The sequence below is a fragment of the Acipenser ruthenus genome, chromosome 1 (genome assembly GCF_902713425.1).
Source record: "Acipenser ruthenus chromosome 1, fAciRut3.2 maternal haplotype, whole genome shotgun sequence".
Classification (NCBI taxonomy): domain Eukaryota; kingdom Metazoa; phylum Chordata; class Actinopteri; order Acipenseriformes; family Acipenseridae; genus Acipenser; species Acipenser ruthenus.
This window is the reverse complement of record NC_081189.1, coordinates 91,921,160-91,947,277: the sequence shown is the minus strand read 5'-3', so window position 1 is coordinate 91,947,277 and position 26,118 is coordinate 91,921,160. Positions and strand designations below refer to the sequence as shown.

At 39.1% G+C, this 26,118-nt stretch overlaps 1 protein-coding gene across 1 annotated transcript in view; it reads right to left on the bottom strand.

Annotated features, from left to right (window-relative positions):
* Positions 1 to 26,118, bottom strand: part of pigg (phosphatidylinositol glycan anchor biosynthesis class G) — a 96,476-nt gene that overhangs the window by 11,563 nt on the left and 58,795 nt on the right. Inside the window, exons 9-12 of the mRNA XM_034034097.3 lie at positions 24,698 to 25,110; positions 21,515 to 21,706; positions 3,521 to 3,830; positions 1,905 to 2,068 (exon numbers count right to left, since the gene is read on the bottom strand). Of these exons, the coding sequence (XP_033889988.3) occupies positions 1,905 to 2,068; positions 3,521 to 3,830; positions 21,515 to 21,706; positions 24,698 to 25,110 (1,079 nt within the window). The remainder of the gene's footprint in view (positions 1 to 1,904; positions 2,069 to 3,520; positions 3,831 to 21,514; positions 21,707 to 24,697; positions 25,111 to 26,118) is intronic.

Below are 26,118 nucleotides of genomic sequence, written 5' to 3'. Positions count from 1 at the left end.
CCTCAACACACCATATTGCAATTCATCTTGGACATTTAAACTCACCATAAAGTAATGCAAATTCATGATATTGCACATTGTTACCAGTTTACAAAATGACTTGGATGTCCTGCTGCTGTATCCCACTCTATTCAAATCTCACCTGGGATATTTCATAGCACTAATAGTTATCAAGCAAGATTGAATGACAGGCATAGAGCACACACTTGCCAAGAATTAGAAATAATCCCTAAGAGTCCTAGTTTACAAACTACAGGGTAGCATGCACTTGCAAACAAGTGCAACATACGGATGGATGGACAGGTTATGCAAGATACCCATATTCTGATATTCTCAACCAAATTATATTGCAATGGGATTGGACTGAGTGGTGTTTAGGAACCTTGACTTTACATTCCCAAGCAGGAACAATACACATCCTTAAAGTGTGTGTACGTTTTACATTCAAATGTAATAATGTGTTATCTCTTTACCACATTCTTTAATAGCTTAACATTCTGTGCAATTTTCTTCAAAATAAATCAGCTTTAACACTAGAACGACCAAGGCGGTCATTTTGACCATTTTTGGAATTTAAATTTAAATTGCGGTGCTTGTGTTTAAGATACGGAGCTGTGCTTTCCTGACATTTCCTAAATATATGTACTATTTGCAATGACAAGGAAAGAATCGCGTAGCTGCAAAAATTAGCAAGATAAAATACTGTCATACGTATTCCGACCAGGAGCGGTCAAATTGACCGATACATATAAAACATATTATTATTTGTATTTATCAGTCGGAACTTGCAGCCATGTATTGAAGTTTGATTATATCAGTCTGCGTTCCTCAAGTGAGCAGTCTGTTGACATTTCTATTGTTTCAACCAGCCTGATAGCTCACGGCGCCAGGCTGTTTTTCTAAGAAATTTATTGTTACCCCAATACACATTGAAAATGGATCACTGAAGACACAGGACAGCAAAGCAGTGTTTGGAATTACTGCAAATTTTACCAAAACAATGATTCTGATGCAGCAGAGATGGACAATGACGAATCTGGCTCTGAAGCAGACTGGGTTTGTGAAGATGAATCTTCCAGCAGCAGTGACACTGAGGTTGCAGGAGATCCCGTGGGAGATTAAGCAATCATGTGGCAGCCCCTACATTGCACTAGTATATGCCAGTGGAGTATTTGGTGCCAGAAGCCTGGGCTACTGTTGATAGCTGTGCCAAATCCACAAAGACAATCTGTGGTAAGTGCACTGCATATGTTGAAAAGCGCAGGATCTGTGTGATTTGTGCCAGCACTAAGACTTTGTAAATGGTTGTAAATGAAGCTCATTCTGTTCAAATGTTTATTTATTCATGTCATTTCAATTATAGTATGTCTGTGTATAAACGCATTGCTTCGGTTGCGTATATGCTTTTTGTTATGTAGGCAATATAAACCCTTTTACTTTTTTGTAATACTTATTTACATTGTTTCAGTTGTACAGTTTTGTATGTACATGATATACCTGTATATACACACATTTATTTTCACGTATTTGTTTATTTCATTTTTTACCATTTTTTGAGGTTGTGCTTTACGTAATATGTCTGAATATAAACACATTTCTATTCAAATGTTTATGTACAATGTTTTGGTTGTGTAGATGCTTTATATGACGTTCCTGAATAAAACTATGATTTGTATTCAACTGTTTGTCCTTTCATTATAATATTTATGTTGTTTTTAATATGCCGGTCAAATTGACCGCTTATGGTTGTTCTAGGTATGCCTATAAATGCAATCATTCTAGTGTTTAAAGTAGGTTCTAGCTTTCGGTACAAAGTCGAACCTGCCTTACAGAGGTCTTTAAATCCAGGTGCTAAGACAGGGCAATCATTTATTTATTTAAGAGGGAAAAAAGGTAAAACTTACCGATCTGTTTCAGAGTTCAGGTAACAAACTAGGTGGCTAGCCCAAAGCAGAGGGCCTGCGTAAGTACTAAAGGCTGTGAGAAAGATTGCTGGAATTTCAAGATAGTTCTCCAGGCCCACGAATCCTGCTGAAATATCCACTGTGGCAATATTATTAGAATTCCCCTAAAAAAAAAAATATATCACTGTTATTTTATTGCGTAATTACAAACAATGTATGTATCGTCATGAAATTGGTAGGTTGTGAATTTATAGTGTCAACAATACACACAAAAATAAAGCACCCTATTTAGAACTATGAACTACAGATTCCATAAGTTTAAGAACAATTAAGTTCTGATTTACATATTTCTCAAACTTCCATAAAAACTAAACAAAAAAAAAAGCTGCAGAATAACAAAACTGTAATTCCATCTCAGGTTCTCTTGTGGCTCATGACGTTACACAATTCTTCCATTCTTGTAATGTACTGCAGCCTGTCTCATCTTTAAAAATTCTCATGTTTGAGCCCTACGTGTGTTGAATAGTAAAGGGTATTGACCAAACTAGCAAACTATAAAAGTGTAACAATGGTACAGAACACCTTTCAAAAGGGTCATAAATCAACCTGGCAATACATTTCTCAACATTTACTTAGTAGCGCTCGCCAGGAGAAACAATAATGTCTAAGGATTGCAGTGTATCCAGGCCACCCTTTCTACTGCAACAATATTTTTAAAATAAATAAATAAACAAATACTACGATACAGACCAGAGAATACAATCCAGGTAAAGTAACGTTTTTCTTGTAAACGCTGCAGTGCAGAGGGTTCTGTAACACTTTAAAAATGACTTTTGTCCAGTAGAAGCAAGTGCAAGGGCAGCAGTGTGGAGTAGTGGTTAGGGCTCTGGACTCTTGACCGGAGAGTCTTGGTTTAAATCCCAAGTGGGGGACACTGCTGCTGTACCCTTGAGCAAGGTACTTTACCTAGATTGCTCCAGTAAAAACCCAACTGTATAAATGGGTAATTGTATGTAAAAAATAAATAAATAAATAAAAATGTGATATCTGTATAATGTATAATGTGAAATAATGTGATATATTGTAACAATTGTAAGTTGCCCTGGATAAGGGTGTCTGCTAAGAAATAAATAATAATAATAATAATAATAATAATAATAATAATAATAATAATAATAATAAATAATCTTAAGAATTTGATGTGTTTACCTTCCTAATCCAACTGACCATAGAGAATAGACTGTAAAAAAAGTGTCAACAAGTCTTACTTTCTATAGACAAAATGACATTCATGTAACAGAATACATTAGTAACTAATCTGGCACAGCTACTGTGACTATGCAGATATGCTTCATTATTAGGAATTATTATACTGTATTTGAAAAGAATGCATTATCATAATACAATTATTTCATCTAAAAATAAGTCAGTAACATTCATAGTGATGGTGTTACTTGTTAAACAGTAAACTACTTTTTAAAAGCCTGTGATGTTACGGTTCATTTCTCAATATGTATTTATTTAGGAGAATATAATGACCCCAAACCTTAAATATTGTTAAATGTTGAATACAAACCATGGGTGTTTTTAATGGTTAAACACTAATTACACAGTACCTGAAAGTAAAAGAAGGCTTGACCGAACCAGTAATGCATGATAGTAGTTTGTGCTGCATCATATTGTAATCCCTTCCAGATAAACCGAGTCATTATAGTCTGAATCAGGAGACAGAAGACCAGTACTGGCAGGTTGTGAGGCCTAAAAAGCAGTGCAGCCAGCAGAACCATGCCACTGTAGACTTCCCATAATCCTCTGCTCTTTGTCTTGGTGTCTGAAGTGATGACTTGTGACTTTAGTAAATCCTTGGCACCCGTAAAGAGGATGCCAAGAACAAAAATGTAGACAAAACGGGCTTCAACGATTCCCCTGAAAGCAAAACAGAACATAAAAAATGAGTTATTTGGGAAAAGCACCACCACCCATTTAAGGCTCAATTGATTACAGGTCATGGAGTTTCTTTAACTACAAAAAAATCACATTTACACTGTTGGCAAGTTCTAGTCAGCACTTCCTATTTATTTTGATCCCTTTATTCTGCTGTTTGTAAACATTTTATTTTTTTGTGTGTAACTCTACTCTTTCTCTCACATATCTCACTGTTTCATTATTTTTTTCCTTCCTTGTTTGTTTCTGTGTTTTTTTTGTTCACTGTCTTGATGGACAAGGTCAATGTAGCCACTGCTTTGAGGGACAAGGAGTTTGCATAGGCACCTTCTGCCATGGGGAAGTCTCAGTGATCCTTCTGCTTTCCCCATTACTGTTGCCGAATATTTGCATACAACTCTTACACATAGGTCTAGTGGGTCACATGACTGGTAAATCACATATATTGCAGACTAGAGGATTTCCTAATTGGTATCATTGTACCCCGGGGGACCTCACAAAAACCAATAGCCAATGCTTTTATAAAGAACAACGTAATAATTTAAAAATAGGTCACTAAAATATGTTATACTCCTGAAATTATATTAAATAAGTATTTTGATGTACAGCAATAGCGATGGGTTCAATGAAAATAGCAAATAACAGGAGAGAATGTGGACAGCCCTGTCTAGTACCTCTGAATAGTTTAAAAGGTTGTGACATTATTCCATTTGTAATAACTGAGGCATGGGGTGAGCTGTATAGAATCCTAATTCAGTCAAGAATATATTTTGCAAAACCAATTTTTTCTAGAACAGTAAATAAATAAGACCAAATGACCCTGTCAAAAGCCTTCTCTGCATTCAGGGAGACTACTACAGTGGGATTGTTACTTTTTGTAGCTAAGTGTATGATGTTAAAAAGCCGCCTGATATTATCCGAGGACTGCCTGTTTTTTATAAACCCCGTTTGGTCTGAATGAATGAGACCTGGAAGAACACTTTCTAATCTTAATGCAATGGATTTACTAATTATTTTTGTGTCTGTGTTTATTAACGATATTGGACGATAATGAATGAGACCTGGAAGAATACTTTCTAATCTTAATGCAATGGATTTACTAATTATTTTTGTGTCTGTGTTTATTAACGATATTGGACGATAATTAGCACAGAGTGACTGATCTTTATCCTTTTTTAACAAGAGAGAAACTAGTGCTGTATTGATAGGCTGTGACAGTGAAATCAGAAATATGTAATCGATTAACCATTTAAAAAAAAAAAATCGGGGATATAAGAGACCAAAAATGCACATGTGTATCCATCTTGGCCAGGAGATTTTCCACAGGACATGGCAAGCATTGCTTTTTGCAGCTCTTGACTAGTCAGTGGGTTATCTAATTTTTTAGAATCAAGATCTGATATTGCAGGCATTTTTAATTTTTCTAGAAATGTATTTATTTGGGATATCTCAGGTTCGGATTCAGGTTTATATAGTTTGGAATAATTTATTTTGCTGATCTGTTATAATGGTACCATGTGTATCTTTAATATTGGAGATTGAGGATTTTTCCTTATTACGTTTTAATTGATTATAACAAACAACCTGATTCGTCCCCAAATTCAAATTGTTTTTGTCTTCTTCTAAAAAATAAGAATTCCATTTCAGATGATACCAGTTTATTAATGATTTTATTCAAATTTAGCCTGTAGTAAGCACCTGTGGATATCATTAGTATAAGAAGATGATTAGAGACTGTCTAAATAAATATTTTACTTTATGTTATAGAATTTTTCTCTTTTCAGTTTACTTTTTTTTTTTTTTTTTCTTAGCCAAAGGCAATTATCTTTCTCCTAAGCAATACTATGGCAGGTCTCCCATAGCAGAGAAGGTAAGCAATCAGTGGTATCATTGAATTCCAAGAATTCAGACCATTCCTTTGAGAAGTAATCATTGAATTCAGGGTCAGATAGTAGAGAGGTATTAAATCTCCATCTCATAGACCTATGTTGATATGAATTCAGGGATAGGACAAAACTAACCGGAGCATGATCGGAGATGGTAATAGGGTGTATTATAGGATTTGAAATGTTAGATATCAAAGTTAGATTAGCTAGGAAATAGTCAATGCGAGAGTATGATTTATGGTATGGAGAAAAGTACGAATAATCCTGTTCATCCGGGTAGTATAATCGCCAGATATCCCCTATACCACATTCAGGCATGTATTCTTTAATGGTCTCAGTGGCTTTTGATGTATTATTATTATTTGAGGTATTGGATCTATCTTAGGGGAGTCAGTATTGGGACCATATATATTTAAGATTGTATAGCGCTCGCCACTGATTATTCCATTGATTAATATAAACCTGCCTTCAAGGTCTGATATTGAAGAACTGAGTTGAAAAGTGATCATTTAATTGATTTGGATTGCTACCCCTCTGCGTTTTGAATTGTAGGATGCTGAGAATACTGATCCATTTGCATTTTAAATTCTGGTGTTCTGATTCTGTAAGGTAAGTCTCTTGTAATAAACAGAAATCTGCTTTGGGAGTTTTTAAAATATTCAGTATTTTGGACCTTTTAGCAGGGGAGTTGATCCCTCTATGCATTCCAGGAGGTAAAAGTTTCTGAGTGCTTAGTTATGTAAATGATAAATTACGTATCATAGTGATGTTAGTCTGTTTACCACTAAGTAAGGTGATTTGATTTATGGATGCATACAATCTAAGAAAAATAATTAGGACCCTGTGGAGCCCCCCAGACCCCCGCTCAAAAAAAAAACTTTCATGTAACAAAACAAAGAGCTAATAAAGACACAATGTAACAAAATAACAAATAATTTACACATATAGAGAGAGAGAGAGAGAGAGGTCCTCTCTATTTAAATAATTATTAGGGCTGTCAAGCGATTAAATAAATTAATCACGATTAATCTCGCAATTGAAAAAATTAATCTTAGTTAATCTCGGTTTTAATCGCATATTAAATTGATTAAATTACTACATCCATCTAATTTAAATTAGTTTTATTACTGATGCTATTATTATTATTATTATTATTATTATTATTATTATTATTATTATTATCCTTGACTGTAAATAAAATTGTTTAAAATGTATTTATTTATTTAACCAGTAAATTTACCCATTGAGACCATGACCAAAATGTACTTGGGGCAATAATTTAGAAATTACAAATACAACCAACACAATAAAAAGTGCGGTTCAAGCTTGATCAGCAGCATACAGAGATCAGAAAACATAATAAATAGGATATCTATTTTTAAATGTGATTGTGGACTGATTTTTTATTTTTTTAAAAAAAATAAAATTATAAATATGTAGCTACAGTAAGCAGTTCTAGGAAATGAACTGTACACTGTAAAGAGAACATAAAAAAAAAACTGTCATCATATCCAAAAACTGGAAACCAATAAGAAAAATTGTTAGGCTTTACATAGTTATTATTATTATTTGTTTATTTAGCAGACGTCTTTATCCAAGGCGACTTACAGAGACTAGGGTGTGTGAACTATGCATCAGCTGCAGAGTCACTTACAATTACCCGAAAGACAGAGAACAAGGAGGTTAAGTGACTTGCTCAGGGTCACACAATGAGTCAGTGGCTGAGGTGGGATTTGAACCGGGGACCTCCTGGTTTCAAGCCCTTTTCTTTAACCACTGGACCACACAGCAGCAACGCAGCCTCTTTTGATTTGTGGGCTTGCAGCGATCCTGAATTTCTGTCGAAACTGGTGGGTTTAATTTGTTGTATTGTTGTTGTCTGTAGCATAAGAGCTGCTGGTCTATTCTGAGAAGTGAAGGCATGTTCAGCACGCAGCAGACGAGATGTACTGTCAGCATGATTTTCAAAATGGGCAAAATAAAAACTAGGTCGCAAAATGATTTTTAAAGCCGGATTAATGTAACAACTTCACTTGATTTATATTTTAAAAGCGTTAACAAGTGAATACACGACTCATTTAATCTAAACCCCTTGAAAGCCATGTACTTAGTGATCCAAATCAGCTTTTAGGAATCACTTTGCGACCTAGTTCTTATTTCTCCCCTTTTGTAAATCATGCTGTAAGTGTGATACTGGAACTCACTTTAACAGTAGACAAGTAAGTGTTTTTCTGTCCAATGAGCCGTCAGAACGTTTTAAAAAAATAAATAAATAAATAAACTTCCCACTCAGTTATAGTGCTTTGCTCTATTACGCGGTTCAGTGAAAATAAGCTGATCCCTGGAGCCAGCATTACACTTCAGCCATCAACACCAGGCAGAAAGATATCTACATCATCATATGGATGGAAACGCAAATGGATGGAGACACAGATGGATCACATTAGTTTACTGTAAAGCTACGTCTTAGTTGATGCTTATCTTGGCGAGAGCCGAGTTCAAATCAGCATGACGTTTTAACATCTACTCTCATGTAATGGAAATCATGAAGATCTGGATACGTCCAGTGACTGCTGTGAATAGTGCAGCTGGCAACAAGGGAAAGACCTCATGACAGCCTGGAGAGCCAGCTAACAGGAGGAAAGAGACCCCATTGGGGCTGGCAAGGGTAGCTACCCTTGTCGGCAGTATCCAGCTCTGTGTTTACAGGATGCTGGAGACACCCGCCCAAGGCTTCTAAGAAATTAAAGAGAAAATACCTCTAGAGTCTGCAAGAGTGGGGGCGGAAGATGACTTAACGTTGGACAACACGGTTAAGGACTTAGGAACGGAAAAGACTAGTTCAAGATCTGCAGTTAGCAAAGACATGGAACTCCAGGTTTGTGTCTGCGGCTGGAGCAAGGCGACAACGGTCAGGAGTTTGAAAATTCATCAAGGGAGAAGGGACAAGGGCCCTCGCATTGATCAGTACTTCTTACGAAGTCAGTCAAGTCAGTCGAATGAAATCCAGCGACAGAAAGCAAACCGCAGTTTGCAGGATATCAGCACCCCTGTCATAGACATGAGGAGGACTTGCATGGATACAGTTAGTGATGAACCTAATGATCCTTGTGAATCCAGGCAGACAAACCAGCATAAGAGAGAAAAGAACCTCAATGGGCACAAGCCTGGAGTTAAATGGCCAAGAGATTGTGAGAAAACTGCATGGGACACAGTAAACACAGATCTCTGCTTTGCGTTGGAAAGGTTAAGTGGAACAGTTTAAAAGAAGCTGGATAAATTTGGGGACATCTATGCATATGGAAGCGAGAGGTTTGGAGTTGAAAAAAAGGAAAAATTACAAACTATTCCTGGAAAGTCTAGACAGCAGCAAGAGACTGAACACTTTGTTAGAGAAAGGAGACAGCTGAGGAAGCAATGGAGAAGACCAGAACAAAGTCAGAAGGAGGGGACTCAATCTGTAACAAAGGGTCATAAAAGACAAGCTTGCAACACTGCACAGAGCTGAGCGCCTACAGAAACGCTACAAAAAGAAGCAGCATGCGAGAATTAACTTTTATAAAGACCCATTCAAATTTGTAAAGAAGCCATTCACCAGTGAGAAGAATGGCACACTAAAAGCATCTAAGGTTGAGCTGGAGAGATATTTGGAGGAAACACATACAGATTAAAAAAGGCAGGAGCCTATGTCAATTCCTTCAGACATCCCACCTATCAATCCACCAGAATACCAAGTGGAGGACTTTGTACCTAAGTGGAAAGAAGTAGAGCAAGCTGTGAAAAAATCAATGGCGTCATCATCTCTAGTGCCTAATGGAGTTCCATACAGAGTGTAAAAGAGTGCTTCACTCTGCCACATCGTCCACTCAGTGTACCTGGTGCATCTCCCTGTATCCGGAGCAAGTAATCTCAGTGATATTCAGGTCTTCATCAATAACTTTACTATCTGTTCCTGGTTCACATTCCTTTGTACAGTAATCCATTGAGTACCCGCCCGTTACACATCTGCCATGATCAACCTCTTCAGCAACGTTTGTTTATTATTGAACAGAGAAGATTAGTTCAGACATTGTAGACCCTACCAAAGTTTTCGTACACCGTGTTGTATGTGTTCCATGTGCTACCATTGCTGGTAGTGTTACGTGAGCTGCTCAGTGTGTTGATATGTAAATAAATCCTGTTCGCCTGCAGGGCGTATCAACTTCAACCAGCAGCGAATGCACGCACCCACATGGCAGACAGCTACTTTGTCACAAGCATTAATACCCTGTATCTTTCTAAACAAGGGATTTCAGGGAGCTACCTAATAAAAGCTGAATCTCAAAACAATAAATGTGTGAATATAGTAACTGCTACAGCTATGTCTAATGATATTTAAAACATGATTCATTCACCCGCCTTTTTACATATCTGCCCTTACTATGGTCTCACTGCAGTCGGATTTGCGACAGATTACTGTAAGACTGTTTTAAACCTTCGAAGGTTTGTCAGACAGGTTCACACACTATTTTTTTTTCTACCTATTAACAGAAACTGTTTGACAATGTGTGAATACTATAAATCACACATTACATGTCACTCGCATGCACAATTCAATCTTTTATTTGTATAATGCATATTACGTAAACAAAAGTTGTTAATAAAATCCACTACCACATTGTTATACATTACGTACAACTGGAGCAGGGTATAGTATCCAAAGCAGTGGGCTCGTACCTCTAGTTGTTGTAGTGCTTCAGTAAAATATGTACTGAATATCTAGTGTACAAGACAGTGTAAGAGAAGTGCTATGGTAGAATATGTTTGAAACACACAAAATATACAATACCACAAATCATTTTAATTTTGAAAACTGACTACCGTTCGCCCCTCCCCCACTACAGCTTGTGTTATCCAGTGTCAAACCTTTAATTTCTTCATTCGCCATCTCGACAGCAAAGACTTGTATAGCGTAAGCTATATTTAAAGAAATGTCTCGAAACCCCTCTGCTGTTTGGGATTTTTTTGTTAAATGCCCAGACAACCAAAAAAAAGTTGAATGCAAACTGTGCAAACGACTCATATCATGGAGGCATAACCAATCTCTGGGGTTACCTGTCAAGCGTAAGTTCACATTATTATTAGTATGGTTAATATTTTTTAGTAGTAGTAAAATGTGACTGATAACCTGCTTGGCACAGTGACTGTTATATAAAGCTTTGTCCACTGCAGTTGGTGCTGCTGCAATGCAAGCTTACTGTATAGATCGCAAGCAGGCTCAATTGTGTGTAAATAAACAAATAAATAATGTGTATTTTTATTTTAATTATACAAACATGACTACTGTTCTATATAACATATTTTTAAACTGCATGTGAATGCTTTATTCCATTTATATGGATTACCTGTAAAATACTAGGATTTTCAATAAAATATAAACAAGTAGCTATGATGATGTCACCAATAAATTATGCAAATGAGTAACATCGAAGTTTCAAACCTTCCTTCGGTAATGTGTTCCAAACCTTCAAAGGTCAAAATGTACCCTACTACTACCTTCACTTACAGCGGACACTTTTGCCTGTGTAAGTGGGATTTCAAACTCAAAACTTAGAGGAACTCATGACAACATTCCAAAATCGCGGTCTGTAAAAAGATCTTTAATTTATTTTAAAGTCTTCTCTTCAATGATAATAAATACCTTCATTAACATGGCAACAAAAACAAATTTTCAATTTTGTTTAGAGATTTTCTACCACAATTAGGAACACTCAAACATAAGAAAACACCCACTCGTGGCAACACATTACTATTGAAAAATAGGTGGACACAAACATGAAACAGTGAGAAAGTAATTCAGTGACAGTATACTGATTAAAAGTATTATCATCTTTATTAAAAATATAATTCTTGTTTGTAAGCAATCAGGATTCCAGCAGGATTTACTTTTTGTATTAATCTCATGGGCTTCCCCTTTTCCACTTTCATCCACCCAAAGAACTTTAGTAAAAGCACATTGCAAAGGAATTCAATTTGTCAGGCGGCATGGTAAAGGAAGTGGTTTGTATCACAAGGGAAAGGAAATAACTGGAGGGACAACACAAGCTATACAACTAAAATCCACTGCTTCAGCACATCCACTACATTTTGATGAGGGCACAAAATCAATCAACCTCTATGGGTTATTTTAAAACCTGCAACCAAGACTTTGAAAATAACAAACAATAATGCAGATGTCATCTAAGCTCCTCTTTCTGCAATTAGGAAAATGGTTGATATCCACAGGGAGAAAACATGCAGAAATGTTACCATGGCTTAAATGGAGCACATAATTATGAAATGTACATGGCCTTAAACTTATTTGAAATTGGAAATCTTGAATGTGATTTTAAAATAATTTTTACAATTGGCTTGTATTGAATGTGAACACTGGTCAGAGAGAAGAGGAAACTTAACACCAGAAGTAAAACATTTTCCTTCTTTGCTTACTTCTGGACACAGTAATGTACAGCAACATTCTCATGCAGAGTAAAAAATAAAAAAAAGTCAGAATAACACTGGCACCTGTGTGTTGTGTGTGAAAACAATACAATGCACAGCAGTATGAGTGAGGGTAGCAGATTATTCCACTAGTCTACTGTACACTGCATCATGTACCATGCATACAAAAAATAACATGCTGCATTTATAAATTAATGTTTCCAAGAACTTTTGTTTTATATTGTTTGGCGTACTTAAATGGCACAATGAGGATGCTGTAGATGAGGCGTATGAGAGGAAGAAACTGCGGTATGCTCAACTAGCCACTGAAGCGGAACAGCGAGGATGGAGAGTCCGGGTTTACCCAGTGGAGGTGGGTTGTTGAGGATTTGTGGCACACTCCACAACCCGGTTTCTCAGAGACGTCGGATTCAGTGGCCAAGAGTTGCGTCGCACAGTGAAGAACTTATCTGAAGCAGCAGAGAGGAGCAGCAACTGGCTGTGGTTGAGACGGAAAGATTCTGGCTGGGGATCTCAAGCACAATAGAAAGAAAGAAACGCTGATGTACAGGTAAGTAAGCTGGGCTGAGTTGAGTGGGGGACGGAGGGGGGTGATGCTGGGACGCCAGAATCACCGTCGAGCCCTCTTGAGGTGTCGTGGGCTAGTCGACGAAACACTGAGGATGGAAGGTGCCCACTTGAAGACCCCACAGATGTACCCTACTTAGCTCATTCCAGACGGTTGTCATGCTGTTGCGCTGGGGAGGCCGCACTGTGGTTGATCCCCGGAGCCAGCATCGCAGCCGTTGTGTGTGCCGATGCGCCAGGGAGGCAAAATAAGCTGATCCCTGGAGCCAGCATTACACTTCAGCCATTAACACCAGACAGAAGGATATCTACATCATCATATGGAAGGAAGCGCAAATGGATGGAGACACATATGGATCACATTAGTTTACTGTAAAGCTACGTCTTAGTTGGTGCTTATCTTGGCGAGAGCTGAGTTCAAATCAGCATGAAGTTTTAACATCTACTCTCGTGTAATGGAAATCATAATCTATAAGAGCAATTTTAGAAGTGATGGACTGTTGGTTGTTGAGGAAACTGGTTTCCCTGCCCAAAATACAATGACATTTGTACATTAAATACTTATTTCACTGCTGGTAGTGTAACAATGAATACTTAATGATCCAATGTGCACTGTAAAAATGGCCTTCTGTAGAATATCTACATCACTAACTTTGCACAAGGTTTTTAATAGCAGGATTTAAGTTATAAAAAAAAAACAAAAAAAAAAACTCATAGGTACACCTGAGAACTGCCAAGATGCTGCTAAGTTACAGTACAAAAGGAATGGGTGATCAAAATACACTTTATTTCCTGCTGCAGACAGAATTATCATGAATAAATAAGACACTTTGACCCAGAAGACACTACTGAGGTGAATGACCCAGGAAGTGTGTTTCCTGGGGGGAAAAAAAGGCATATAAATAAGAACTTTTTTTAACCAAGTGTAGTACCAGATCTACATTACTAACTGCACAAAGTTTTTAATAGCAGGATTTAATAGTAAAAAAATACATTAATAGGTACACCTGAGAACTGCTAAATGCTGCTAAGTTATAGTACAAAAGGAATGGCTGATCAAAATACACTTTGTTTCCTGTTGCAGACAGAATTATCATGAATAAATAAGTATAAAGGAAGCATTAGTACGAATGGAATACAATTAAGTACATGGAATATGAAATCTTGAAGAGGAACTTGGTATGGAAGTAAAATATTACAAATATTACAAATTAACTAATACACTATTCTTGTTGTTTAGAATCACTTTGCATTTTGTTTTAGTCATCCGATCCTGGTGCAAACATCAAAGGTAGTGATTGTAATTAACAAAAACATCCCATAAATAATACTTGTTTTGTATTTCAGTCGTTACATAGCTCTCAGGTGTGAGAAAGAAACACATTAACATGATATGGTACTACAATTGGTTAAAGAAATATAACATTGGCAAATTTTCAATTAGTGTTCCACTTGCTTGGTACCCTACCCCCTCAAATGTCAATAAACAACTGCTTCCCCTATTCACTGATATGATTTTAACCAGTAATACACTTTGACCCAGAAGACACTACTGAGGTGAAATGACCCAGGAAGTGAGTTTCCTGGGGGGGAAAAAAGGCATATAAATAAGAGCTTTTTCAACCAAGTGTAGTACCAGAGGTCACATTTTTGGTATAACATGTATTTCTTTCTAAACTGCACTTTTGAGACCTATGTGGCCAATGCAAAATAGAGATTGATATGGAATTGAGATTTTTTAAAATTATTTCGTTATTTACAATTACAGTAAATATATAAAATAAAAAAACATTACTGCATCGCAAACCTGGGTTTCAAAAGCAAGGAAAACAAAATACACGTGTGCTAAAATGTTTTTTATTGGGAAAATAGATGAAGTCGATGAAACGCAGGAATTGGTCCACTTGTATTGAAGGTAGAGCAGTACCTTGTTGCCAACGAGATACCCGATAGAAAAAAACAAACAAAAAAAACAACATATAGCTTACTCCGTGAACTGAAACCAGACAATAAAACATTTGTTCAGATTGTTGAAATCTTACAAAATCACTTATCTCCCAAGTTTTTAGTGATAGCAAATAGGTTTTGATTTCACAAGCGAGATCAGCGGGAAGGAGACGTGTCAGCGTGTATGTAGTAGAAATAAGAAAACTATCTGAACACTGTGACTTTGGAGGAACTGTAAATGATTACTTATGGGACAGACTTGTATGTGGAGAAATGTTCAAAAGTGTTTACCCTCTGAAGCTGACCTTACTTTTATTAAGGCTGTAAGACTGGGATTGCAATGGATGCTGCAAGAGACGCATTTGAACTGCAGGGCAGTTACAAAGTGGAACTGCATTTGCACAATTTTCTAGTAACACGACAGGGCTCCCTCACACTACTTAGAAATACTATACATGTGACTGAGAGGGGCATGAACAGCACGAGTGTCCCATCATGAATGAAGTGTGTCACAGCTGTAAAAATAGAGGACATATTCAGAGAGCCTATCACTCCAAACTACAATTTAAATGAAATGCAAGGAACATAGAGGAAAAATGCAGCACTGTGCATACAGTAGCAGGAGACTGTGACAGGGATTCCAGCAGCAATATAATAACTTCTATAGAAACCCCTAAAAATTAAACTTGATGCCAGATCCTTTCTGTCCTTGGTTAGTGAGTGATTAGCAGAGACTGTTTAAAAATGTTAAACTGGAGAGCACATCCGTACTTCTGAAAACACAAGTCAGAACTGAAAATCACCCCAGCTGGCATTTTGAGTCAAAGTGGAATAGAGTAAAGAGTTGTACAAATTGCAGCTGTATGTGGTTGAAGGAGGACAGGCTTTGTGTGGCAGGACATGAAAGCATGAAATAAAGCTTAACTGGCATGATCTTAAGTCAATGCAAGCGATGTACCTGACTCGGATGCCAAAACCGAAAGGTTGCATCCTGTTGAAGCAGTATTAAGTATAGATAACGCAGGCACTGTAATAAAACTTAAGGCAAAACATGTACAACTCCAAGTGTGCCTGCTCTAAAACAGAATTGCATAGTGAGGATTTATGGTGACTTTAAAAGTCAGTCAATCCCGTGCTTAAAGTGAACCAATATCCGTTTCCACGATTGGATGATATATTTGCAGTTTTAGTAACATGCATACCTACAACTTGAAGTTGAAGAGGAATCAAAACAAAACTTGTCTATAAATATGCACAAGATACTGTACCAATCTATTCGGCTCGTTTTTGGGATTGCTTCAGCACCTGCTGTCTGCTAGTGAACAATGGACCAGATACTACAAGGGATACCAGGCACACAGTGCATCTTGAATGACATAATAATCACTGGAAAGACTGATAAGGGAGTTTGTCTTTCAAGCTAATCTGGAGAAGTGTGAATTTTTCCAAAACAAAAAATGGTGTTTTGCACACATGAAATTGACTGCAATGGTCTACACAAGACTAAGGAGAATTGATGCAGTTGTCCATGCACCATAACCTGAAAACATCATCAATCAATTAATTGGGCACACAAAATATAATCATTTGAGTTAATATCGATGATTGTACCGCCCACATACATTTTCGCTCCATTCCCCCCCCCCCCCCCCCCCCCGACGTGATTATTTTAATATCACTGCAGTTAAGTAAAAGCTTGCGCACAACAAGGGGTAATTATGCCTTGGTAGCGTCAGGAGAAAGAAAAAAAAAAACATTCGCAAAATGCCTAAAGCAAGTTTAACATACTACAGGGGTGTTACTACACATATGGTGTCAGACCGGGATAACAGCGCCTCCAAGCGACACACTGTGGGTGAAGATTTATTTTCCTTTTATCATGAGGATTGACTTTTTTTTTTTAAGTTTTCTGAGAGAAAAAAAGTGTTTGGTGTGAAGAGGAAAACAAAGGTGTTTTAAGAAAAATAAATAAATAAATAAAAAGAAATGGGAAGAAGCGGCCAGAGGAAACAACAGCAGCAGCAGCAGTCCCCCCCCCCCCCCCCAACAACAGGTGCAGGTGCCGCCGCATCTCTGCAATGCCAGACGTCTGCATCGACTATCTGGATGAGGAAGGATGGTGCTTCCTGTGCGGTGAGATCAGTTACCTTACCCTCAGCCAGAACAACGCATGGCAGGAGAGGGAGGAGCCCAAGCGTCCAACATCGATGAGAGCAAAGGAGAGCAGCACCAGTCCCCCACGACCGAGGGAGAGCTGCATCAGTCCCCAATGATGGATGGAGACTACCTGCTGCTCTCACTTCCACCGCCAGGGGGAAACTACCCGCTGCTCCCGCCTTTGCGCCTAGGGGAGACTGCCTGCCACTCCCGCCTTTGCCACCAGGAGACTACCCGCAGCTCCCATCTTTGCCGCCAGGGGGAGACTGCTTGCCGGTCTCACCTGCATCACCCAAAGATGCCTCCAAGTCACTGCCCGGGAATGCCTGCACGACACTGCCCGGGGGTGCCTGCACAACACCACCTGGGGGTGCCTCCATGACACCGCCCAGGGTGGTGTTCGCGCTGCTGGAAAGTCTGGGGCTGGAGCCCCAGAAAAGGTAGCTGACGACTACAGAGCACGAGGGAGAAGTGGAGCTCCCGCTGCCACCATCTTGGCAGGGGCTCCCCACCTGATTTCACCGCCCGAGGATCCGGAGCTGCCGCAGGTCGGGGGTTCGGGACCGCCGTCACCTGGTGTCGCCAGCTCTGCCTCGCCTGGGGAGACCAGCTCGTCATTGCCCGGGAAGGCCAGTTCGCTGTCGCCTGAGGATGCCCGTGCGCTATTGCCGGGAGATGCCTGCCCTGGAGGTACTTTGCTGCTGACCCAGGGATTTGCTGAGGTTGGAGTTGCCAGCCTTGGCGCTGCCAGCACGTCTGCCGACAGCCTCGCCGATGGCAGCATTTCCGCTGCTAGGGGCGCAACAGGAGGAGCCAACCTTGGCGCTGTCAGCGTGCTGGAGTGTGCTACCCCGCTGTCAGCCTTTCCACTGCAAGCGGGGCCATGGGAGGAGGCAGCTTTTCCGCTGCCAACGTTGCAGAATTGCCCCAGCTGGAGGAGTCAGCCTTGGAGCTGTCAACATTTCTGCTGCCAGAGTGTGGGCCCCCACTGTTAGCTTTTCCACGGCAAGCGGGGCTACAGGAGGAGGACCTCAACCCCGCTGACAGCACTTCTGCTGTCAGCAGTTACACTGACAGCATTGCCACCATCAGCCTTGCCACAGCCAGCCATGGCACTGACAACATTGCCGCCCCATGGACCCCTTGAAGTCCCTGTTCTTGGCCCGGGATTTTGTGCAGGATTTCTGGGATTTTATGGGGGGGGCAGGTGGCCATTAAGGCCATGTGTGCTGCGCACAAGGGGGGGGGGGGGGGCATATGTGGCAAGGTGCCTGTCCTGTTCTGTATAAATGTGTGTGCACTGATTATTATTATTGTTACTGGCGGTGTGCATTATGATTTATTGTAGTGTTATTATTTGCGGCAAGGACGAAAGACGCCGCCACTATTTGTTATTGTTTTGTTTGTGGTTTAGAAAACACTCGTGAGGATGCGTGACTGATCAGCTACTGAGTATTTAATTAGCTGACAGTCACGCATCATTATAAAACTCGTGCCGAGGGGTAATAAGATAATTACTAGCTAGTTAACCCATCGGGCAGAATATAAAAGACCGGCGGTGGAGAGTCAGGAGATAAAACAACTAAAATTACTAAAAAACAATTGCTACCTCGTGCAGGAGGACCAGCACATTATATATATATATATATATATATATATATATATATATATATATATATATATATATATATTTCGTCCACTGTTTTGTTTGTCTGTTTATTTTGGCCTAAAGTGCTGTGTGCTGTTTTTGTATAAATCTTTTATTTATTTAATTCAATAAAACACTGAGCCTGTCTGTGTGTTCCTTCTGGGTATGTGACATCATCCACCAGCCATCTTGTCACAAGAGGTCAAAGGTCATGATAAAGGTAATTTTTGAATAGAGCATATACGCTTATCCAGGACCAGAACACCATCTGGCACTGCTAGTACTATAACTGTGTGTCTCTCAGCAGCCAGAATTGCTGTTCATTTAGGAATGTTTATTTTTTTCTTAAGCCAATAATTGTATTTTATTTTATTGAAAACTATCTATATATTAAATAAAATAAAGGTTGTTCATAAGGAGCTATAAGTGTTATATATGGTATGTTTGCATCAAAGACAAAAAAAAACAAAACACTCAGTTCTTGTGCATTATATTTTGCTATTAAACTCTTTCATGGATTGACGTTAAGATCGTTACCTTTATTAAAAATGTGCAAGGATGAATCTACCGATTAATCAACTAATGCCCAAATTGCCTTGCCTCCTCTAAGGCGCCTCCACTGCATTAAAGGTTAATTTCTGCCTCCGCTTTCCTTCCTGCAAAAAAACCATCACCCAAACCCATAAAAATGTATCTTGCAACATTTTGTAATTCGTCCTCAAAATACATTTTCAAATTCAGATCACACAAGATTCTTTATTCTTGCATTCAACCCACGAGGATATGTCTTATCTGTCTGCAGTCAAAAGAGCCAACTAATTTATTGTAATAGGGTAGCATTTAACTCAATATACAAGAGTTCCAGGAGTGACAAAAAAAAAAAAAAAAACTTTGGGTGACACTTCTTAAACAGCTTGAACCAAAGCTGACACCTTAAAGTTATTTAATCTCTGTTCCAACAGCTAGATCAGCACAGAGTCTAAAGCCCTTTTCACACTGGCATACTCTACCCGGGTCAGGACCCGGTGTCATGCAGGGTTGACCTGGGAGACAGACGCAAGTACACAACGTGCGTATCAATGCCTTGGAAGCAGCTTGTTATAGACACTTCGATTCAAGCTTCTCTGGATTGAACCGTCGGCCCAAATGTTGATTCGCACAAACATTTCTTCATCCCTGCTGCAATCTGGCTCATGGTGGTGTCTCAAGCAACAAAAATATGGCTAAATAGAATAAACAAAAACGTTCCTTGCGGAAGTGAACCCTTCACACAGGCGTGGCTGTTTGTTATTTCATCCACCGTAATGTCTCGCTCAACCTGGGTCAAAGCGCGTTGACCCACATCCTGAGGTGGGTCGCTGGGACCTAGGTTAACCCGGGTACGACCCAGGTACGTGGTTTCACACTACGCAGGATTGTGATCCAGGTAGCCAGAACCCGGGTAGGAGTGTGAAAGGGGCTTAAATGAAACCTGCTGCATAAGCATGAGCTGGAACATGAGCATGAGCATGTGTCCTGTTTTCAAGTAGGTAAAAACAGATTTTCTGAAAGGTATAAAACAACAGTATAAAAAACATATACTCAAACCATTAAATTAGCTATTCTTGCCTGCAACTACGCAGTTTCTTTCCATTATTAGACTGTGCTTTTCAGAACATTTGCCTTTAAACTTGCTTCAAAATAAGGTCCTGTGACTTTAGTATCATTTTATTTTTAAAGTAACTGTAGCAAACAAAATAATGCCATAAATCATATCCCTTTTGCATGAGCTACATATGTCTGAAATATGCTGTGAAAGAGCAGTGTTGCTGGCAAGGCTGGTTACTGGCAGAAGGAAGACTCAGGGACAGACAGCTGTACTTAAAACAAACACAGGAACAAATAAACAAGCTACAAGGACCAAAATCAAAAGACACCCAAGCAATGCTATCACTGTGTAGTACTTATCTTTGTTCAGGCTGGGCAATAGCCTTCACTGAACTCTCCTTCCTAAAATTCCTCTCTCCAAACAAACAATTTAGTTCCCCTTTTATACCATGTGGCTAGGACTTGATTGATGATCAATTATTCACTCAAGAACCAGTCCCAGCAACCATGCAGCGATGTCTGGGCCACCTGGGAGCACAGTGAACAGAGGGCCAGACAAGAAGGTCAGATGTCTGGGTGCCTGGACTGCAGAAACGGACCCACAGGTGGCAGAGTGCTGCACAGGGGGTGGTTGGGGTTGTGGTGGAGGTGGTCTCCTCATTTCCTCCTCCTCCTTCTGGGTCTTCTAATTAGGGATGCCTGTTTAACCCCTTTTAAGACCACTGGGCTTATCTTTGTTCAGGCTATGAATTAGCCTTCACTCATCTCTCCTTACTAAATTTCCTCACTCCAAACAAAGGATTTAGTTCCCCTTTTATATCCTGTGGCAATTATTCAATCAAGACTCTACATTCTATTCTGTGGATTTGGCAGGGATGGAATTAACCCCATCCCTGCAAAACTTAAATACAAACTAATACATCTTTACATGCAGGGCTTTCGTCCTGCCACAGTCCAGTTTTAAAAGAAACGCATGTTACAGCACACCAGTGGTTACATATACAAACTAAATTAGTTGCAGCATTTCAAACCCTTGAAATTGTTTTAATGCAACGCTCCATTCGGAATCCCTAGCTAAGACCAGCGACTTCACACAGAACCTGCGCTCCCCTGACTGTATGACTCACCCTGCACACCATGCGGCTGTGCTTTTACCAGGTGAGCCACTAGGGGACTAATGCAGAAATCATATGCATATTTAACATGGGCTATGTAAACTGAAAACCAGTCATAGTTCTATGAAATGCATTACTGAAACAAGCATTCAGCGAAAACACTGCCTATTTTTGGAATTCTTATGTCACTGCTTACACAAAATTCAGCTAATACAAACACATTGGAAGAAAAGTGTTAAAGCAAAGAAAAAAGATGGATACATCTGTTGATGAACTTACTTGGAAATGGCTCTACCTTCTTGTTGCCATGGAAACAGCACATTTCCAACTGCTGCACGGTAGCTGTAGACTCCCAGCAGCCCCAATCCAAGAGCTATTTTTGAGACCATGGAACACCTCCTCCGCACAAGAAAAAATATCAGGACCAGGGATGTGGCAGCCAGAAGCGAGAGCTCGGTGTGGTGTTCAGAACTGCAGATACAATGAACTAATTAACACCTTCATAATTACCATATGCCAACAAGCTACATATATACATCACAATGATGACAATGCAGGACTAAAAACTGCTGCACAAGTTTCAATTATTTGGCTGTTCTGACAATGCATATCCTCAAAAAAGTGAACTGTTCTTTTATTTTTTAAAATGATGTATACCAGGAGTAAAAGTATAATAACAAATATATGCAATTGATAACAAAAACGTACACACATTTTTTTCCAGCAAGGTATTTTGACAGACCACAAGATCTGTGGGCTCTATCTGATGTTAAGACTTATAACCCTAAAATATTTATATAGTTTTAATGATCTGAATCCCAATGTCGTTAAGACACATCAAGGATAATGCCGCCTTTTTCATGCCACATTAGCGTTTCTATTGATCTAAATTCCGACAATGTTGTCTCTTCCTCTGATTGATGTTATTAATACCCCTACAAGGACAGAAATCTATTTGTAAATTACATGAATTGCATAACTGATATTTTAAACAATATTATAGTTGTTTCATTTAAGAATGCCAGTATCCTACTAATTTATAGTTACATAGGGTTATAATCCACATAATGGAGTACAATCTGAGTCGATTCAATGGGAAGTAGTGGGTATCACAGGTACCAGCTTTGGGAAGCTAATGCTAGCCTAGGACCATGACTGTCTTCAGTCATAGATTCCAAACAAGGAGCAGGACAAAATTACACATGCTTCTGTCCCCACCTGGATCAAATCAAATTATATTTCCCCGTGTACTGTTTAGTCAGTTGCACTTACATTGGACCTCAGCCAAATGATGCATACTTTAGAAAAATCCCCTTTATTAAATCTAGTATAGTTATTTAAACAGCAGCCATAATATCCCCTTTGTTCTTGAGTGGACCTGTCTTTGGCATTGATAAGATTTCAATTCATTAATATGATTATCATTTAATTAAAATGTATCTTTGTTCTGCAGTTTTAATATGTTGCCAACATACTGTAGAGAATTGGGCACAAATTTGTGTCGAATTTAGATTTTTTTTTTAGAACAGTAAATGTTCATAAGAAAAACTAACAAATTAGAATAACATGCAGCTGCAGTGTGACCTTAAGGGAGCAACCACAGGTTATACTTCATGTCTAAATACGCCTGCTCACTGGAGTCACAACAAGGTCTATTTTAAATCAGAGGATCATATTATTTCTACCCTTTATTAATATAATAATCCTCCAGTTATTTCCCCTCCAAGTTCGTCTAATTAATAATAATAGATGCCTATTTCGCAAATACGCCCACCTGCTCACAAATAAATGGATTTAATTATGAAATGTAATCACAATGTTTTCTTCTGCTTCTAAAATCACCCAGGTACTGCTCTGCTAAGGTTTCAACTGTTTATTCCCATGAGCGTGAATCCTCAAAACACCTAGACTTATTAAGTCCCTTAAACTTAAATCTATATAAAAAAATAAATGCTAGTTATTTTAATTGGGAACATGTCAAAGTTAAGATTCCCATTCTGAGCTGCCAATATTCTTGCATCACTGAGCCAAAGAGACCAATAAAAGTAGATCTAAGAACCATTTACTACAGTAAATTCTGTTTTTTATATTTATGCTGTCCTCATATAAATAGCAGCTAATCATTAAGTCAACCCAACATAATTGGGTGTTTATAATACAGCAATTTCACTGTACATTTCCAACAGTTAGATACATTACCTCAACAGTTCATTTTTCTGTGCCTGTGTGTGTACATAGTGGTTTTGGGATATTAATTAGGTTGAAAGCTAGAACATTAGCGTATAATTATGATTTGATTCATGAGACAAATTTATTTGACAGATTGTATGCTTGGTTCATTAGGCACATATGCTAATATAAGCTTAAAAAAAAAGCACTTCAAGGTTTATCTTCTCTAATAAAATTCGAGCACACAACTGATTTACCATCTTTAAAACTTCTGACCTTCTCCCTTCTCTTGCAGTACATAAGACTAGCATACCAAGAAGGTAGAAGCACATCTTTCTAGGTTGAAATTAGTTAATGTGTTGTAGAGGGGTTTACTCACATACTTGAAATGTGGGATCATAATACACAGAGCTCATTAAAGATCACGGCACTTGGTCCCTTAGCACGCAAACAGGTTAAACCACAAAAATCTTCTCACGTTCGTCAGTGGAAAATTCATCATTAAAAGGAGGTGTATAGAGTCTGTTAGACTTTCTCTGTATGCTAAAATGTAACATCTATATCTTGAGAACCACTTATCCAGTTTTTATTCAAAATCTTATTTTGCACTATTTAGTAAGAGGACCAGAATCTGGGGGAATATGGAGATATCAGTCTATGGGCCTCATTCACTAAACAGTGGTAATGTGTTTTGCATGCAGTAAGCCCCTTTACTGCATGCTTTGTTCTCACTAACCAGTAACGCATTTGAGTCATTTTAATATAATTAATAATGTTAATGAGTGGAAATGTATGCAAATTACGTTACAAAATACCACAAGGGAGGTATTTGGTATGCAAACCATATTCACTTAAGGGCTTTAACTTTACTAGGTGCCTCAGCGTGTGTTAAAAGTACCACTTATTGAAACCAGGCGGTGTCACAGAACCAGAAGAAGAGCTGCACAGGAGAGCGAGAAGAAGAGTCAGGAAGAGAGTATTTCAGACCAGGCAGACGTTACTAGGCTGTGCGAGGAGGAGGTAATAACTAGATACAGATTGAGAACAGAGATCATACTAGCCTTTTATGTAGGGCCCCGGAAAAATTCACGATTCACGACAGAAATTGTGTATTTGACTGCCTACCGTGAAAAATATGCATTTTATTTTCCTTACAGTATTTTAAATTACTCTTCACCTCCCCTGTTGATTTCATACTTTTATCAAGTAGAAGCAGCGCTACAGTAGCTGTACACGCCGGACAACTTCCAATAAACAACTTCCAATTGTTTAGATTTTACATTAAAAACACACCTGTTTAGCCAGTGTCCAAAATCAGGTAGGTGAGCCCACTGGACTCCAGTCTGGTTTAGGGAGCGGAGTATCCGACAACAAGCCAGAGTGACCAAAGGAGTGGCCAAGGCCAGCCATTTCTCATAGCCTGCTGATGTGCTGGATGGTTTTGAGCTGTAGTCAGATGTCAGCAGTTCATCTTTAGAGGGCTGGTACAGGCTGTCTTCTAAATCCTTGTAACTCCTTTTCTCGCTGAAGTACTTTCTACAGACATCTTGGAATACTGCCAGACAGAGGGTATTCAGTAAGAAATACCAGGTCTGGTGTTCTTCCTCTATAAAGCTGCTGGCAGCCAGGCTCAATACATGTCCGAGTGTTCCAGTCAGTAGAAGTATATCTAGTTCTGAAAAGCCTGAATCTGAAGAACTCTCACTCTGCCAGGAGAAAAAAAAAAAATGTCAATAGAGTTGTGCAGAGCACCTATTACTGGTACTCATACTTGTACTCAAAAACCAATACTTATATGAATAGTCATACTCCGATTCAGTGGGATGATGTCACCGGAAGCACAGTGGGCTTTTTTGTGTTTTTTTTTTTTTTTAAATTTAGAACCTCCAATTATTTTACCCCCGATTTTCTCCCAACTTGGAATGCCCAGTTGTTATTATTATTACTATTATTTCTCCCTCACCGCAGCGATTCCCCACACAGCTCAGTGACCCTAGGCTGATCCCACGGGCCAATCGGCGTCTTTTTACACCGAGAGCGGATGTCTGCAGGCTACCGGTCTCTGGAGGACAAAGACCAGTCCAGCAAATCTCCACCCCCAAGCTCACTCGGCGCCTGGCCTGCAGGGGTTGCCACAGAGCGGTGAAGAGAAACATTCTAAGCTGGATCCCACCTCCCCAACCCCAGGAGCGTCAAAGCCAATGTGGCGCCCCCACGGAATCCCCAGCGAAGACCGGCTGCATCGCACAACCAGGATTCGAACTTGCGATCTCTGGTTGTATGACTCCCCCTGCACGCCGTGCGGCAGTGCTTTTACCAGGTGAGCCATTCGAGGACGCACAGTGTTTATTTAACCCCCTGTCAACGCAATAATTGAGATCACACGGAAGACAGAAAGTGGTGCAAATCTATATACACAAATGCGGTTAACTTAATTTAAAGTTACTCGTTTGTGCTCGGTCTCAGGCATACTCCTTTATGTCTGTAAGGTACACAGTTTATCTCCAGTTGTCATATGTACAAAAATACAGGCATCAACATCATGAAAACTCAGATAACCATGAGACGGGCACAGCCATATATTCAGTGATTCTGATGTTCTAATTAATTAATTAACAGTCCAAGTTTCAGCACAGTTCTGTAAGCGGTTCTCTAAATTACAAAAATCTGCGTGACATATTGCATGGAAAGACAGATATGCAAATACTGTCTAG